General features: G+C 42.6%; 1 protein-coding gene across 1 annotated transcript in view; it reads right to left on the minus strand.

Annotated features, from left to right (window-relative positions):
* Window positions 1-16,528, minus strand: part of LOC137465617 (ras GTPase-activating protein 1-like) — a 141,480-nt gene that overhangs the window by 26,780 nt on the left and 98,172 nt on the right. Inside the window, exons 20-21 of the mRNA XM_068177699.1 lie at window positions 11,965-12,051; window positions 8,429-8,496 (exon numbers count right to left, since the gene is read on the minus strand). Coding sequence (XP_068033800.1) covers window positions 8,429-8,496; window positions 11,965-12,051 — 155 coding nt within the window. The remainder of the gene's footprint in view (window positions 1-8,428; window positions 8,497-11,964; window positions 12,052-16,528) is intronic.

Genomic DNA, 16,528 nt, shown 5'->3' on the forward strand with positions numbered 1-16,528 from the left:
TGTCAATACAGAATACCCTTCCAAATATTATCGAACAATCCAGAATGAGCCATGCTTTCTATCATCAAATTGCACCTGCCTTAGTAAGAATGTTTATCATCTCTCAGAATCAGGCAAAAGTGATTGTTCAATAATGTCCAGATTGCCAAAAATTAGCCATACCAGCAATAGCAACAGAGGTTAACCCTCTAGACTTAAGTAGCCTGAAGATATGGCAAACTGCCATAACTCAATATCAGTAATTTGCATGGTTCAAACATATATACGTATCAATAGATAAGTTCTTAGGAGCAATTTTTGCTTCCGCGCATCAAGGAGAAAAGAGTAGAGATGTAATTAAACATTTCTTAGAAGCATTTGCATCCCTAGGTATCCCTCAAGAAGTTAAAACTGACAATGGACCAGCCTATGTTTCTAACAAAGTGCAGGAGTTTTTCAAAATCTGGGGTATCAAACACACCACAGGTGTTCCACATTCCTCCACAGGCCAATCTATTATAGAAAGAGCACACAGATCACTGAAAGTGATCCTTGAAAGGCAAAAGGGAAGGACAGAAGTGATATCTACTATAGAGAAGCTGAAAAAAACTATATATGTTTTTAATTTCATAAATAATTATTTTATGGAGCAGGTACCACTGATTTTCAGACATTTCAGCAATACCAGTCAAGCAAAGCTCAAGGAAAGGCCACCAGTCTTCATCAAGAATCCAGAGACAGGACAAATCTCAGGACCCCATCCTCTTGTGACTTGCAGGAGGGGGTTTGCATGCATTTCTACAAATGCAAGTCTTTGATGGGTCCCTGCAAAGAATGTCAAGCTGGAGGTACAGCCGATCCAAGCGCAGTAGGAGATGCCAGAAAAAGAACATGAAGACAACTGAGCGACAGCTGGAATGCAGAGACTGTGTTTTCTAAGTTTGCACTAGTTAAAATTGTTTAAAAAAATAGTTTGCACTGAAAAAGTTCTGTAAGTTATTATTGTTGTGTTAAAAAGTTATTAACTTACCTCTAAATCATATGTTAAAAATCTTTTAAAGTTCTATATGTTTAAATCATATATAGGCAGAAACTTGAGGCTTGCCTGGGAAAAACACTTCACCAAAGTTAAGATAGAAGAATTGTGGATATTTTCAGTTCAGTCAGAGAGAAAAAGAGAAAAATTTCTGCCAGACTAAGCCTGGGAAAAAGTCCAAGAGTAATGTAAACAATCTATTATCTTACTTTCTGTTCATATTGTTTATAGATATGTTCTACCACACTGACCTAAGTCTAGTGTACCAATCAAGTAAAAATGTTTTTACTTTAAGACCAATAGAATTAATGTTCACTATGTTCTCCATTAAAGAGGCAAGTGCTTTTAAATAAACACTCATTTACCTTCTAAAATCATACGAGTCATTTCGCCCGTCTCTGGCTCAACAACATCAGAAGACTAACTCACAAGCAATAAAAATGATAATCAAATTTAAAAATTATTAGCATAACTACAAATTGTCAACAAAGGTAAGACTTTTCAGATCATGTTCCTTTCTCCTCTTTTCTTTTTAGATATATAGAAAGGGTGAGATGTAGGAATGTCCCCCCTGTTGATGGATTTAAAAAGTTACCCTTTGTCTCCTTAAAAAGGACAAAAGCCCAGAAGTTTCTCTCCTCAATTTGGTTAAAAGACACCTCATAGGACCTTGGGGACTTCACCTCAAACTTAAGGATAGCCAGTTGGACAGAAGCCAAAAAGTCCCACCTAAGCAATTCACTTGAAAAAGAAGAGAACAAAAGAAGTAAATCGCTTTTGTGAAGTGTTTTAGCAGGAGTGAGAACCTCTTGCCCTGGCTCGGTTTTTCTCTGTAAAGAGCTTTGTTATTTTGCCTTTTATTAAAACCTTTTTGTTTCCAAGACTGTCACAGGAGCCATCCTGCTACTTTTATGCCACCTGAGGTAGCTGAGCTAGCTAGGGTATAATACTTGTCTCTGAGAGCTTATGAGACCTGGCTCAAAGAGACCAAGTATTAAGGGGGCAATAAGGGGAGTCAAGAAGGGGTCTCAGAAACAGGGGATGGATTCCCAGAGGGGGCAGTAAGGGGCATCGAGAAGGGGTCTCAGCAACAGGGGACAGATGGTGCTGGTTTGGGAAAGGATTGGTTGAAGGGGAGTGTGGAGGAATATGGTTAAGGCAAATAGCAGCTTCCAAGATAAGGAAGGTGGGGAGGTATTGTTCCTACACCCCCCCACCCTTCCCCTGGTCATTATGGAGCCAGGGTGTAGTATTTGGGTATGTCCGCTTAATACTCAGGATTTAGGGGGGTTTCTCTATGGTGAGGAGTGCCGAGGCCAGGCACAGAAGTGTGGGACCAGGAGCATGAGCTGGGGGACTGTGGGGAGGTGTGGGACCGGGCCAAAGCTGTGGGGCAGCCAGGGCTCAGCACCAGGTGGATCCTGATGCCACCAACCCTGCAGGCAGAGGCTGTAGTGGCCCTCCGGCCAACCTCCCTATGAGGTTGCAGGACATCTTTTCTGCCTGCCTGTCCCTGTGGCACCGCCCACCCGCTGGGACCTGGTGCTTTACAGAGCTTCTGGTGCTGGGAGAGCAGACTGGGGACCTGGACGAGTGTGCTGAGGGGATGCATCTGGACAATGTGGCAGGACATGGACTGGTTTTGGTGCACAGTGTAAGGTAGAGGGACTGTCTTTGATGTACACCGTGAGATACAATCTGTCACCAAAGCCTGGCCTGATATAAGAATGGTTTTTTTTGGGTCACCAAGGGCGTGAGTGATTTTGCAGAGTTTGGCAGCTGTGGGAGGGTGAGAGCCCACAGCCAATGGGAGCATGGGTTGCAGAGGTGGCAGAGTGGGCCCTTGCAGGAGTTGGTTGGAAAGGCACATCAGGTATATGTAAGAATGGATGAGGAAAAGGTAAAGGTACAGGCAAGGATAATGGCACAATTTTTAATCAATGTCATTTGTAAAAAAAAAAAAAAGGAACATTAGTGTAATATATGTTATGGAATAATTTGTGCTTATGTAAAATATATATATGTAATAAATGGTGCTTTTACAAAAAATTCTTAAAGTTTTAAACCACAAGCCGCAGCCAGGTAAAGGCTGCAAAACCACAGATAGCAGCAAGCAGAAAGACATCATTTAAAAACGAAAAAGGAAAAAGCGTGGCTCTGTGTGGATATGGGCCCTTTCCTGGACCATCCAGGAGACACCCAGCAATGAATACATGGGAGATATCTACGATCAAGATAGTCAGAGTTGTCAGGAGCGTCGTCAGGAACAGGCATCTCAGTATGAGGTTCCAGTAACTCAACATCAGCATTCATCGCTTCCCAGAAACAGCTTTGTCCAGCTCAGCACAGAGAAAAGGAGACCCCATGAATATGTGAAGCAAAGAGAATAATAGGAGGACCTCTGCCTCAGGTGGAAAAAACTCTATAAAAACTGACTGGACAGAGACAGCATTCATGAACAGAGGGGATCCGATGCGGTAGAGGTCGGACCTGTGTTCACCCAGCACCGATCCCGGACTCGGCACTGTCCTTTTGATTGTGGCTCTCTAAGACCGAATCTCGGTCGCGAAATAAAAATCAATTTTATTAATTATTAATTTGGCTTGATCATTTTTGCCTGTAACAATAAGAAATTGATTGTTAAGCATGTCAGGATCTCCTATTGTACCCGGGACTCACCACACTGGAGCCCTTGCTAACATGCAGGGTGTGTCTGAACCGAGAAGTGTGTTTCCTAGTAGACACGGGAGCCTCTCTGTCTACTTTGAATTTTATGCCAAAGAGGGTTCTTTTGATAATTCAGGGAGTAAGTGGGAAATATGAGCCAGTGCTTTTTATTCAACCACTATTGGTCAACCTGTGATGTGGGTTTGAAAAGCATGAGTTTCTGTTTGTTCGTAGTTGTGGTTGTGGTTGTGGTTTGCTAGGAGGGTATTTGATGACTGAGTTGTGTTATAGATGGGTGGTGTGGTGATTGGCTCTCATATGAGGAATGGATATTATGTGTGTTAAAAGAAGCTTTGTTAAGGTTTAAAGTTCTTTTGATGTGTGACTGTTGTTGTAGGTTGTTTTTGGACCCCTTTTTGTCCTCCCTTTAATCCTCTCTTCTCCCCTCTGTATTGTTGCCACCAGACAACCCTGGTCATCAGGGTTGTCAGAGACATGTGGAGGGAGGGCGTGTACACGTGCCCCTTGCATAAGGCAGCCAGGAATGGGTGAAGCTTGTCGCTGGGGGGACTTGGCATGACACCACCTCACCTCCAGTCAAGTTGCAAGAAGGTCTCCACCAATGGATGGCAAAGAAGAGTCAACTGGCAGACTTTGAGAGGGGCCAGGGATATATAAAGAAGATGTTTGAATGTGTATGACTGCTTATGAATATGTATTTGGATGGTGCAACACAAGCGTATAAAAGGTGGAGCCGCCATTTTGTGGATGAGCCTCTGGTGGCCGGCCATGCTCCCAGTGCTGTCCTTTTTGCTTTGTGAATTATTTTTATTAATTCCCAATAAAACTTTTCTAACTCATTCCCACTTGGGGTCTGAGTAATTTATAACAGTTGGGAATGTGGGTTAGTGTTGTGAGGGGTGATGGGGAGGCTAAGGCGGTTGTGACACTGTGTAAATTGTCTGATAAAACTTATGCTAAAGTGAACCCAGAAGTGTTGGCAGTCCCAGGGAAATATGGAAAACTGGATATGGAGCCTCTCCAAATTACTCTGAGGCAACCAGGACAAGTGGTGTCTAAAAAGTAATACCCGCTTTCAAGGGAAGGAAGGGGTTACAGCCTTTTATTGAGTTCCTGTTAAAGGCGGGTCTTTTGGAGCCATGCATGCTATGTTTCCCTATAACATTTCTATCCTGCCAGTTATGAAATCAGATGGAACCTATAGAATGGTGCAGGACATAAGAATAATGAGACTACTAAACCCAGGCACTCCATGGTCCCAGATGCTTATACCATCCTGAACCAGGTTTCCTCCTCACACTGCTACTATTCAGTATTTGATTTAAAAGATACTTTCTGGGGATGCCTGTTTACAAAGCACAGTAAACAGTATTTTGCCTTTGAGTGGGAACAAGAGGGAGAAGGGAAAATAATAAAGACATGGATGATCCTTCCACAGGGATACATGGAAGCACTGGTCTTATTTGGGCAAGATATTAAAAGAATTTACTCCATCCTTGGGAATTCCCAGTTCTAAATGGATGACCAGCACTAGATTGTTACAGTATGAAACCTGTTTAATGCAACAGGAGTATTTAGAATTTAGAAGCAGGGAAGGGTTTAACCCAGCCTCCTGTTTAACTGGTACCGAGGAAGGAGACCTAAAGGAAAATCATGACTATATCCAGGTAACAGATCTCCAGACCCAAGCTAGGGAAGATTTACAGGATATCTCTCTGCCAAATGAGGGAAAGGAGTTTATTGATGGATCTTCAAGAGTAATAGGAGGAAAACGAGTTACTGGATATGCTATAGTGAAAGGAGGGGAAGAAGAAGGGAAGCTACCATGTACATGGTCAGCACAGACCACAGAATTGTATGCCTTAATAAAAGCCTGCAAATTGTATCAAGGAAAGGTGGTGAATTTATTTACAGATTCAAAATATGCATATGGGGTGTTACATGCGTTTGGAAAACTGTGAGGAAAGAGGTTTGTTAACTTGCAGGGGAAAAACGTTCACTCATAAGAGCTCAATTACTTGCCTGTTGGAGGTGGTGATTTTACCGAGAGGTAGAAATAATACATATTAGGGGACATTAGGCAGGGTACTCAGAAGAGGCAATAGGTAATCAACTGGCCAATGGAGAAGTTCAGAAAGCAGCACTTCTGCCAGAGGTCTCTGGGATCCTCCCTTTGCTCCCAGTGGCTCAGCTGTTGCTGGGGGGAGGGGGGAGTTGGTGGTGGTATCTTTTCCATCAGAAGAGTTGGATATAATTAAAAGTGGTGGAGCAAAAGAAAGAGGGGAGAATTAATTTACAATGGACAGTAAACAGCAGATGCCAGGAGCTTTGACCCTGCAAATATTAAAACAACTCCATGGGGGGAGTCATTTGGGCTCTCAAGGATTGGCAGAGGCCTTCCTCAAGATGTACTGCTTTGGGTCTTTTGGTTTTAGCAAAACGAGCTATTGAGGGGTGCCTGGCTAAAGTTAATAGGAGATAATAACCTTCCATGGGAGGGTCTCCATGCTGGAAGAGGGGAAGAGTATGAGGAGTCCTCCTGAGGAATGGTAGAGACAATGTGATGGACTGACCACAACCTCCATCCCCCTGTGCCACTAGGAGGCAGGGGGAAGAGAAAATAGGGAGTTGCTGTGGTTTCACCCCAGCCACCAGCCAAATCCCACGCATCCTCGCTCACTCCCCCCACCAGTGGGATCGTGGAGAGAATCAGAAGGACAAAAAGTTTGAAAACTTGTGAGTTGAAATAAAGACAGTTTAATAGGGAAAGCCAAAGCCATGCATACAAGCAAAGCAAAACAAGGAACTCATTCATCCCTTCCCATGGGCAGGCAGGTGTTCAGCCATCTCCAGAGAGCAGGGCTCCATTATCTGCAACAGTTACTTGGAAAGACAAATGCCATCACTCCAAACATCCCCTCCCTTCTTCCTTCTTCCCTCAGCTTTATATACTGAGCATGATGTCATATGGTCTGGAATATCCCTTTGGTCAGTTTGGGTCACCTGTTCCAACTGTCTCCTCCCAACCTCCCATGCACCCCCAACTTCCACACCAGTGTGGAAGTATGAAAAGCATAAAAGGCCTTGGATGTGTGTAAGCACTGCTCAGTGACAACAAAAATATCTCTATATTATCAACACTGTGTTCAATACAAATCCAAAACACAGCCCCATATCAGCCACTGGGAAGAAAACAAACTCTACCCCAGCCAAAACCAGCACAGGAGTGAAGTTGAGCCTGAGAAGAAGGAAGGGGTAGAGGGAAGGTGTTTTAAGATTTAGTTTTATTTCTCATTACCCTACTCTGATTTGATTGGTAATATATTAATTCAATTTCCCTAAGCTGAGTCTGTTTTGCCCATGACAGTAATTGCTGAGTGATCTCCCTATCCTTAACTCATGAGCCTTTTGTTATATTTTCTCTCCCCTGTCCAGCTAATAAGGGGGAGTGAGAGAGAGGCTTTGGTGGGTGCCTGGCATCCACCACAATGGAATACAGCAAAACTTAAAACGTGGAATTCCATCAACACTGCCTTATGCCTGGTACAACAGTAACACACACTGTTGCATCTCTAAGACCTCAACTACATCCATAAGTTAAAATGCTCAGAAACAATTCTAGGTACTTAAGCCAACTGCAGTGGAATAAGCTATGCCCACACCATTCACAACAAAGCCCCATGCCAACTTTCAGATACGATCCCTGATGCATGTCAACATCCAAAGCACATCTAAGAACCGTTTAGGAGAATGCTGTTATCAGCCAGAACTGTACTGCAGATCAGTACTACAATTTTGCAATCCTGTTCTAGAAAACAGGAATAGTCCCTGCCACTGCTTTATCTACTGATAGAGATGCACTCTACAAAGAGAGCATCAAAAACCAAGATAATGCTTTTGTACTGGGCTTGGCTAGGACAGAGTTAATTTTCTTCCGGGCAGCTCATATGGAACAGTTTTACATTTTTGACCAAAAGAGTACTGATAGTAGACTAATATTATAGCTTTTGCTGAATTATGTTTATACAGCATCAAGGCTGCCTCTGTTTTCCACTCTGCCCCCCCCCCCAATGAATAGACTGAGGGTGAGCAGGTGAGCAATAGGCTGGGATTAGACAGAACAGGGCAGATGACCCAAACTAACCAAAGAGATATTCCATAACATATAAAGCCATGCTCAGCAATAAAAGGGAAAAGAGGGAGGTTTTATGGGTGTCAGCCATCTTTTGTTCAGGAATTGGCTGGGCATCCATCTACACATGGGAGGAAATATGATTGCCTTTGCATCACTTGTTTAGATCTATTACATTTATCCTTTACTTATTAAACATTTATATATTTTTGTTTATCTTGACCCCCAAATTTTCTTTTTTTTATTCTTTCTTTCCTCTTCCCCCATCTTACTGAGGGTGAAGAGGAAAGTGAGCAAGTGACTGTGATGCTTTATCTGCCAAACAGGGTTAACCCACAACAGTTTTCTTTATGAAACACTTTAACATTAATTTTCTCTTTTTTTTTTTTTTAAAGCATTGGGAATAAACAGTGTCTACTCTTTAAGCATGAGAACTGTATGCTGGCTGCCTTAGGGAGAAAGTCAATTAATTGATATGATTAACATGATTTTACACAGTATTCAAATGACTTCATATTTTGCTAAATTAGGCACTAAAGTAACTTTATGCCTATTATTACATAAAGTATGAATTCAGTCTGAAGCATAGTCACCTGAGATGATATTAAACATCCTTGGGTTCAGGATAGCAGGACAAATCAGTCGAAGAAAAACAAAGCCACTGAAATGGGAAAAAAAAAGAAATTGTATTTTGTTCAATATTAAATCTATCATAAAATTAATGTAAAATTATGTAGTCTTTAGGCATTTAAGTCAGTGTGGAAATCTTTGTGAGATGACAACCAGCCTGTGCTCCATGTTTATTAATTAAAAATGCCTTGTTATGATTTCAGCTATGACAAAAAACAAAATAAAACCAGACATATTGATTTCCCAATTAAGGTGAACTTCTGAAACTACCTGGGAAAATCTTAACTGTAAAGCCATACTGAAGTCTGCAGTCTAAGACCACACTGCCATTAAAAAGGAGGAGCACTTAAACTCCTGCCTCCTACAAGTGTTGCACTGTCTACTACCACAAGTAATTCATCCTACAGCCACTCATTTCCCCAAGCCAACATAAGGAGAGCAAGAGTGCACAGTAACAATGGAACCTCTCTTTTGGCAGCAACATGGCCTTAGTTCAGCTTGAACCAATCCATCTCCTAATAACAGTATGTCAGTATCCTAGAAGAATAATACTGGATCAGCTACTTTCTTCACAGAAGTAACTGCTACCACCCAGACAATCTAGAAAGCTAAGGAAAAGTGCTCAGTTTGACTGCAGAACTAGGAACTTATTAAACAGAAACCTAAATAGTTGTGTTGTTTTTGCACAGTCTGGTTCTTGGTAGCAAGGGCACCACAGAGGTGGCTTCTGTGAGAAGCTGCTTGAAGCTTCTACCATGTCCGGCAGAGCCAATCCCTGATGGCTCCAAAGATAGACATGCTGCTGGCCAAGGCTGGGCCAATCAGAAGTGGTGGTAATGCCACTGTGATAACATATTTAAGAAGAAATCTAAACAAACTTTGTGGTGCAGTTTTAATTCTAGCTGAGAAGAGGAGGAGGTGAGAACATGTGAGAAGAACAACTCTGTAGACACCAAGGTCATTGAAGAAGGAGGGGGAGGAGGTGCTCCAGGTGCTGGAGCTGAGATTCCTCTGCAGGGCATGTTGAAGACTATGGCGAAGCAGGTTGTCCCCCTGCGGCCCATGGGGGATGCAGAGATTTACCAGCAGTCCATGGGGGAGGTGGCCATGCCAGAGCAGGTGGATGCTCTGTAATCCAGTGGAAGACCCAGTGGAGAGAGGGGGCCCTGGCTTCCAGGCTGGAGCAGCCTGTCCTTGGAGGATTGCACCCCGTGCAAAGAGAGACCCACATTGCAGCAGTTTTGGGAGGACTATGTGCCTGTGGGGGGAATTCATGTTGCAGCAGGTGCAGTAGGACTGCTGCTTGTGAAAGTGGACCCATGCCAGAGAAGTTCACAGAGAACAGTCTCCCATGGGAGGGCCCCCATGGCCTCACAGGGGAAGGACTCCTCTCCCAGAGCAGCGGAAGAAAATCTCGGTGGTGAACTGACCAAAACCCGCATGCCCTGTCTCTCTGCACTGTTGGTGGGAAGGAGGGAGGGGCTGGGAGGAAAAATGCATTTTAATGGCTTATTTTACTTCTCATTATCCTCCTCTGATTCTGTTAGTAATAAATTCACTTTGCAACCTGAAGTTGAGCCTGTTCTGCCCTTGAAATGTTTTCTCCCAGTCCTTGTCTCAACTCATGAACCCTTTGTTCATTTTTTTTTCTCTCCTCTGCCCAGCTGTGGCAGGGGAGGGTGAGCGAGCGACTCTCATGGGTACCTGGCATTGGGCCAGCTTCAAACAATGACAGATGGCCTGAGGAAAATTGGGGTATGGACCCAAGATGGACCTTGCAGACACAGAAAATTTGCTGCTTCTTACACTAGTCAAGCTGACTAAACTGGAATGATTCAATACCTATGTATGGTCTTTTACAAAGAAACAGAAATGGCAGCACTTTCTGAATTTTACAGAAGACAAGCTACCCAGGCACTTAAAAACTATCCACCTGTCTTTGAATATGTAATTATTCCTGGACCAAAACCAGTGCAGTAAAAGATAATATTCTTCACTGGAGGCTGCAAAAACCCCCACAAAACTCTACTCTAGAGACAAGTCACAAGTATCCACTTATGAAGAGAGAAATAGATCAAATATTTATAGTATCCAGCAGAGATCCCAGAAAAATTCTCAGTGTAAGCTGTATCACTTAAGGAAAGCCACATGGTGCTCTCTGGATATGGGAAGAAACAGGAAGAGACATGGTACTTGCTTCTAAGTTCTACATGCTTGCAATAGACTAGCCCAAACACTTTTGATGAGAGCAGCCTCAATTTGAAGGCAAAACTCCTGCAGAACACTGCTGGCAGGCATTTTATTGAAGATTTTTCTTCATTAAAATCTTGAGTCACTATTGTTATGAACACTAAATGACAGAAAAATAAGCATGGAAGGTACTGTACTAAGTACACTAACATTAACTGAAACTCTGGGGAAGGAAGGGTTCCTATATCTTCATTTCTGTCTCCAGTTGCAGTGATAAACAAGAGCCAATGACAAATCATCTGGAAGACACTGTTCAATGGGAGATTAACCTCAGTAAATCAGATCAGTGTCAGATATTGGGTCTATTACAAAGCTAGGCTTGCAAAAAAAAAAAGTAATGCAAATGTAGAAAATATGTGGCTTTGAAACCTTTAAATCCCCAGTAACATTTAGAACAAGTGTCAAGACCTCATTTTTGTCAAAAGGTTTTTTTGACCTGCACTAGCAACTGGTAGTGTTAAAGAACTATTTATCCAATTGATTTATGAATGCAGACTGGAGTTTTTGTTCTCGGTTCCAGTTCAAAGGAGTCAGGTTCAGTAGCTTGCAAAATTTTTAGAGACTCTGGAATGTTTTAACATGATTGAGCTGGAGCAGTGAAATAAAACTGGGACAGCATAAAAGTACATATTTTCCAAAATGAATGCTGATTCCAAGTGATCAGCACAGGGAGCCTTCATTGATGCAGAAAACTATATATTCCAGTGCAGAAAGTACCTCAGTGAAATCTAATGTCAGTCCAATCCCCTTTCTGAGAAGGTATTAGTTTCCTTAACATGTTATGTCTGCACTTTAAAGGACACTTATCTTAGCATGTGTAAAATTTTTCCAGTAATTAACAGGCACTACATAAGAGTCCCTGGATAAGGCACAGTCCTCCCAGATGGCATGACAGGAACATAATCATTAGAGGATATAAAAGGTTAACTATCACTTTGAGAGAACTTTTTCTCTTTCCCAAGATCTTAGATTAAATAAATTAACAAAATATAAGTAAATTCAAAGTTAAAGCTATTAAGCATAGCTATACTGACCTCTATACTAGACTATTAGAAAGTCTCCAACAACATGACTAAGAATCTAGCAGATCCTTATCATGCCCCAGTACCACAATAACTTTAAATATTCTTGTAATTTATATAAATACTAAAAACTTTTGTCACTAAAAAAAATTTGATAAGTACACTGAAGCATGACAGTAATAAGACAACAAAATATTATTTTCAGCATAAAATGACAAGTAACTTACCTAACAACTCTTGTTCTCATTGTCGTATTAGCTGGCCACTTGTTTTGAACAGACTTCTGCAAGCATCCATAAATATATCTCAACGCCCTGTAAAAATAATAACTGATGAATAATTTAATTTAAAAATTTTAATGAGTAAAAGTAGCTGGTCAGAAAGCATCTAGTCCAATCTCCTCCAATTCAGACATAAGCTGTAAATTAATTTAAAATCTGCTATAACAGTCCACTTACAAATGGCAAAAAAAGTCATTGACACTATTTGTGAAGGTAAAATTCTGATAAATCATGTATGCATTATATATTTTATAATACTTTTTTTCCTATTTCCCTAGGTAGCATTTAAATATTTTTTTAAAAAGTTTGGTTTGGTGGCTTTTTTCCTTGATTTTTTTTCCACTTTTTAACTGAATGAATAATAATTTGTGCATCCATAACTAGAGGTCAGGTGTTTAAAAATAGTTATGCAATAGTCCTCTCCTATAAAAAAAAATTAGGAGCCCTCTGGTGCATTTCAGAAAATGTTGAGATGCACCATATACTTAACAGGATGAAGCTTTTAATACTAACTGTGCTGGTTTTGTGTTAATTTATCTGTGGTCAAGAGGGGAAAAGCCACGGAAGTGATTCTCTGTGAGGAGCTGCTAGCAGTTTCCTCTGTGCCTGGCAAAACCAATCGCTGGCTAGCTCTGAGAATTGGCACACTGCTAAGCCAATCAGAAAAGCTGGAAACGCCTCTCTGATGACATACTTAAGAACAAAAAAAAAAAAAAATGCAGGAAGCGCTCTTGCTCCCTGCTCTCTAAAGAGAGGTGGGGGGTGGCGGGCCGGGCCCCCTTCCTGGTTGGGCCAGCCAGGGTCGCTTCCCAGCGGGGGCCGCTGGACCATGCTGCTTGGGGCCATCCCAGCGCCGCGAGCAACCATGGGGCTGGGGCAGCGCCGTGCGGCTGCGGCTCTCTCGGCATGGCTCACAGTGGACTTTATTTACTTAGCCGCTTTTAACCAGCCATGCTACGGACAGAAAGACAAAAGCAGCGGCAGCAGCTTTTCTTTTTTCGGTGTCCCGCATAAAGAAAAGGTGTGGAATGGAGCTGGCAGCCAGCGAGGCTTGCCCAGTGCAGGTGAAGACCATGTAACCAATAGAGAGAGAAGCATAGTGAGCAATTCCCTGATTGTGGAGCCTAGACAAGATCAACTTTTCAGCGCTGCAAAGCTCTATAAAAACTGTTTCAATTGATAGAACTTGAGAACAAACGAACCTACAGATGCCAATTCTCTCCCGAGTCAGAGAAAAGGAAAAAGTGAGGACATGTGAGGAGAAAAATATGGCGACACTAAGATCCGTGCAAAAGAGGGGGGGGAGGAGGAGGTGCTCTGAGCATCGGAGCTGAGATTCTTCTGCAAGCCATGATGAGGACTATAATAGAACAAACTGTTTCCCTGTAATTCATGAAGTGCATGGGGGGGATGCAGCATTCACCTGCAGCCCATGAGAAAAAGGAACTCGTGCTGGAGCGTGTGGATGCTGAACAGCTGTGCTCTGGTGAGAGGCTTGAACAGAGAGAAAGAGAACCCTTGCTTTCAGAGATTAAGGAAGAGGACTCTTGCTTTTATACTCTAGAACAGCTCATCCTTAAAAACTGCACCCCATAACTAAATGACCCATGAAAATCAGTTGTGGGAAGACTGCAAGCCATGGGAGGGACTTCATGTTGCAAGCAGGTTCCAGGACTGTTAGCCGTGAAAATTAAAACCCCCTTGAACAAGTTCACAGAAAAGTGTTTCCCATAGGAAAGACCCCATGGCATAGCAAAAGAGACTCCTCTTCTTAAGCAAAGTGAAAAAAGATCTTAAGAAGTGGCAAACTAACTTAAATTCCCATATTTTGTCTCCCTGCACTGACGGTGGGAAAGAAAGAAGTCGCTGGGGTGGGGGGGTAAGGTATTCTAAAGGTTTATTTTTGGTTTTCATTATCCTCTTCTAATTATGTTAATATTTTTTTTAATATGTCTTAAAGTTTGAGTCTGTTTTGCCCTTAAAGTGTTTTCTCCTAATCTTTATCTCACCCCACTGAAATAGAGATTTTTGGAGTTCACTTGAATTAACAAAATAAATTAATTTTAACCTTTTACTTGAGAAACCTCTGCTGTGGTACAAAGGGCATAGGAAAAATGCAAATCTCTGAAGCTTCTTGCATAAAGGACAATGCCAGAGAAGACCAGGAGATGCAAAGAACCCAGATAAAGGGGCTCCTCTGTCTCCAAGCTTATCAAAACCGACAGACGTACTCAGATAAGCACCAAAGGACCAAAAACGCATGCGCAGAGGAGAAAAGTTCAAAAGTTCAATCCTGAGGAAGACCACAATCTTCAGCCTCAGGAGACCACCAAAGACCACCTTGCGACCACCACAGCAAACCACGCATGCCCAGAAGGGCGTGGACCTATTTAGCATGAGAGGCAAATACAGGTGGGGCCAGGGGTTGAATATGCATAGAAAGTTGTGTAATGTATTGCATATGGAATACCTTTGTGAATAAAAATGTGGGTCAGACTGAGGCTCGGGGCACAAGTTTTTGGAGAACTATCTCACTTGTGTCGGGCGCTGACATACATACCCACTTCATAACTACATCGAGTTGTGGAGTCTATTTATTTATTCCGCATATCGCTTCACCATGAGTTTTCTTTCCCCCTCCTCTGCTTAGCTATAGCAGAGGAAAATGAGTAAATGATATTCATGGGTGCGCTGGCATTTGACCAGCATAAATCCATCACACTAACCTTGCTATCACTGACACAAAAGAACTTTCTGTGCTGTTCTGTGGTGGGCTGACCATGGCCAGCAGCTAAGCCCCCACCCAGTCACATGCTCACTTCCCATCAACAGGATAGGGGAGAAAATAATAAAATCACATGTTATAGATGAATAATGAGATAGTTGGCTCTCACAATTAAGGGGTGGACATTATATGTATGTCAAGAGAAGTTTTATAGATGTATAGTTATGTTACTGCAAAGTGCTCCCCCCCCCAACATTGTTATCCCAGGATGGTCTTGGTAGTCCGGGCACTTGGGGGAAGGGGCAGGCTGGTTACTAAGAGGCACAGCATGGCAACACTTGACCTCCAATCAAGTTATAAGAAAGCAGTCTACACCAATGGACAGCGATGGAGAGTTAACAGACCGACTTTGGGAGGGGCTAGGGTTACCTGTTGCAACATCAAGGGTATAAAAGGTGGAGCAACCATTTTGTGGATGAGTCAGCCACATGGTTACCAACCATGTGTGGGGGATGCTCCCAGCGCTGAAATTTTTCCTTATTTAGTCCTTTTGTTGTAATTTTTGTTAAGGTTTAATAAACCTTTTAAATTTTTAAAAAGTGAGTGGTCGTTTCTCACACACAGAATCATTTAGGTTTGAAAAGAGCTCTAAGATCAAGTCCAACCAATAACCTAACACTGCCAAGTCCACCATTAAACCACATCCTTAAGTGACACATCTATATGCCTTTAAATACCTCTAGGGATGGTGACTCTACCACTTCCCTGGGCAGCCTGTTCCAATGCTTTAGGACCCATTTGGTGAAGAAATTTTTCCTAATATCCAATCTAAACCTACACTGTCACAACTTGAGGCCATTTCCTCTCATCACTTGCTTTTTGAGAAGAGACCAACACCCACCTTACCACAACCTCCTTTCAGGTAGTTACAGAGAATGATAAGGTCTCCCGAGCCTCCTTTTCTCCAGGCTAAACAACCTGAGCTCCCTCAGCCACTCCTCATAGGACTTATTCTCCAGCGTCTTCCTCAGCTCTGTTGCCTTTCTCTGGACATGCTCCTGCACCTCAATGTCTTTCTTGTAGTGAGGGGCCAAAAACTGACCCCAGGATTCAAGGTGTGGCCTCACCAGTACCAAGGATCGAGGAACGCCCGGAAGATGAATATGCAATAAATATCTGAGATTGAGATAGCCGGAGCCATTGGGGAGATACATTTCAATACCAAATTCCGGGAACATGATCATGGGTGTTCATCACTCTCCGGACATGTTTTGTTTAACTCGCCACAGAGAAAGAACTCCACATGAATATGTGCAGTCCTAAAAGGAAGAAAAGGGACGCTGCCTCAGGCAAGAAAAATAGTATAAAAATTGCTCAGACATGACAGTCGGCATGAAACATAGGGGACCCTCTGCTGTAGCGGTCAGACCTGTGTCTCACCCAGCACCGATACCCAGACTCGGCACTGACCCTTTTTGATTGGATTGTGGCTTTTCATTGTTTTTCTCTAAATTTAAATTTGGATCATTTAATACATTTTCTTTAATTAATAAATTGGAGCATTCATTTATAACAATCTTGGTCACCCCAACGTGATCTGATTTGGGGGTCCAGGGACCCCCCTTTTTGGTCCGGGCGGCACCCTGCCGATTTCAGCGGCCGGACAGGATTGGGGAATCCCATAGAAACAATCAGATTTCGAATTCAGAGCCAGAGCCACCATCAAAAAGGGGATAAAAATGGGCCCAGAGCTCTCAGGAACTCAGAGCAGAATCTCCGAGGCTG

The sequence above is a fragment of the Anomalospiza imberbis genome, assembly GCF_031753505.1.
Source record: "Anomalospiza imberbis isolate Cuckoo-Finch-1a 21T00152 chromosome W unlocalized genomic scaffold, ASM3175350v1 scaffold_67, whole genome shotgun sequence".
In the NCBI taxonomy this organism is placed as follows: domain Eukaryota; kingdom Metazoa; phylum Chordata; class Aves; order Passeriformes; family Viduidae; genus Anomalospiza; species Anomalospiza imberbis.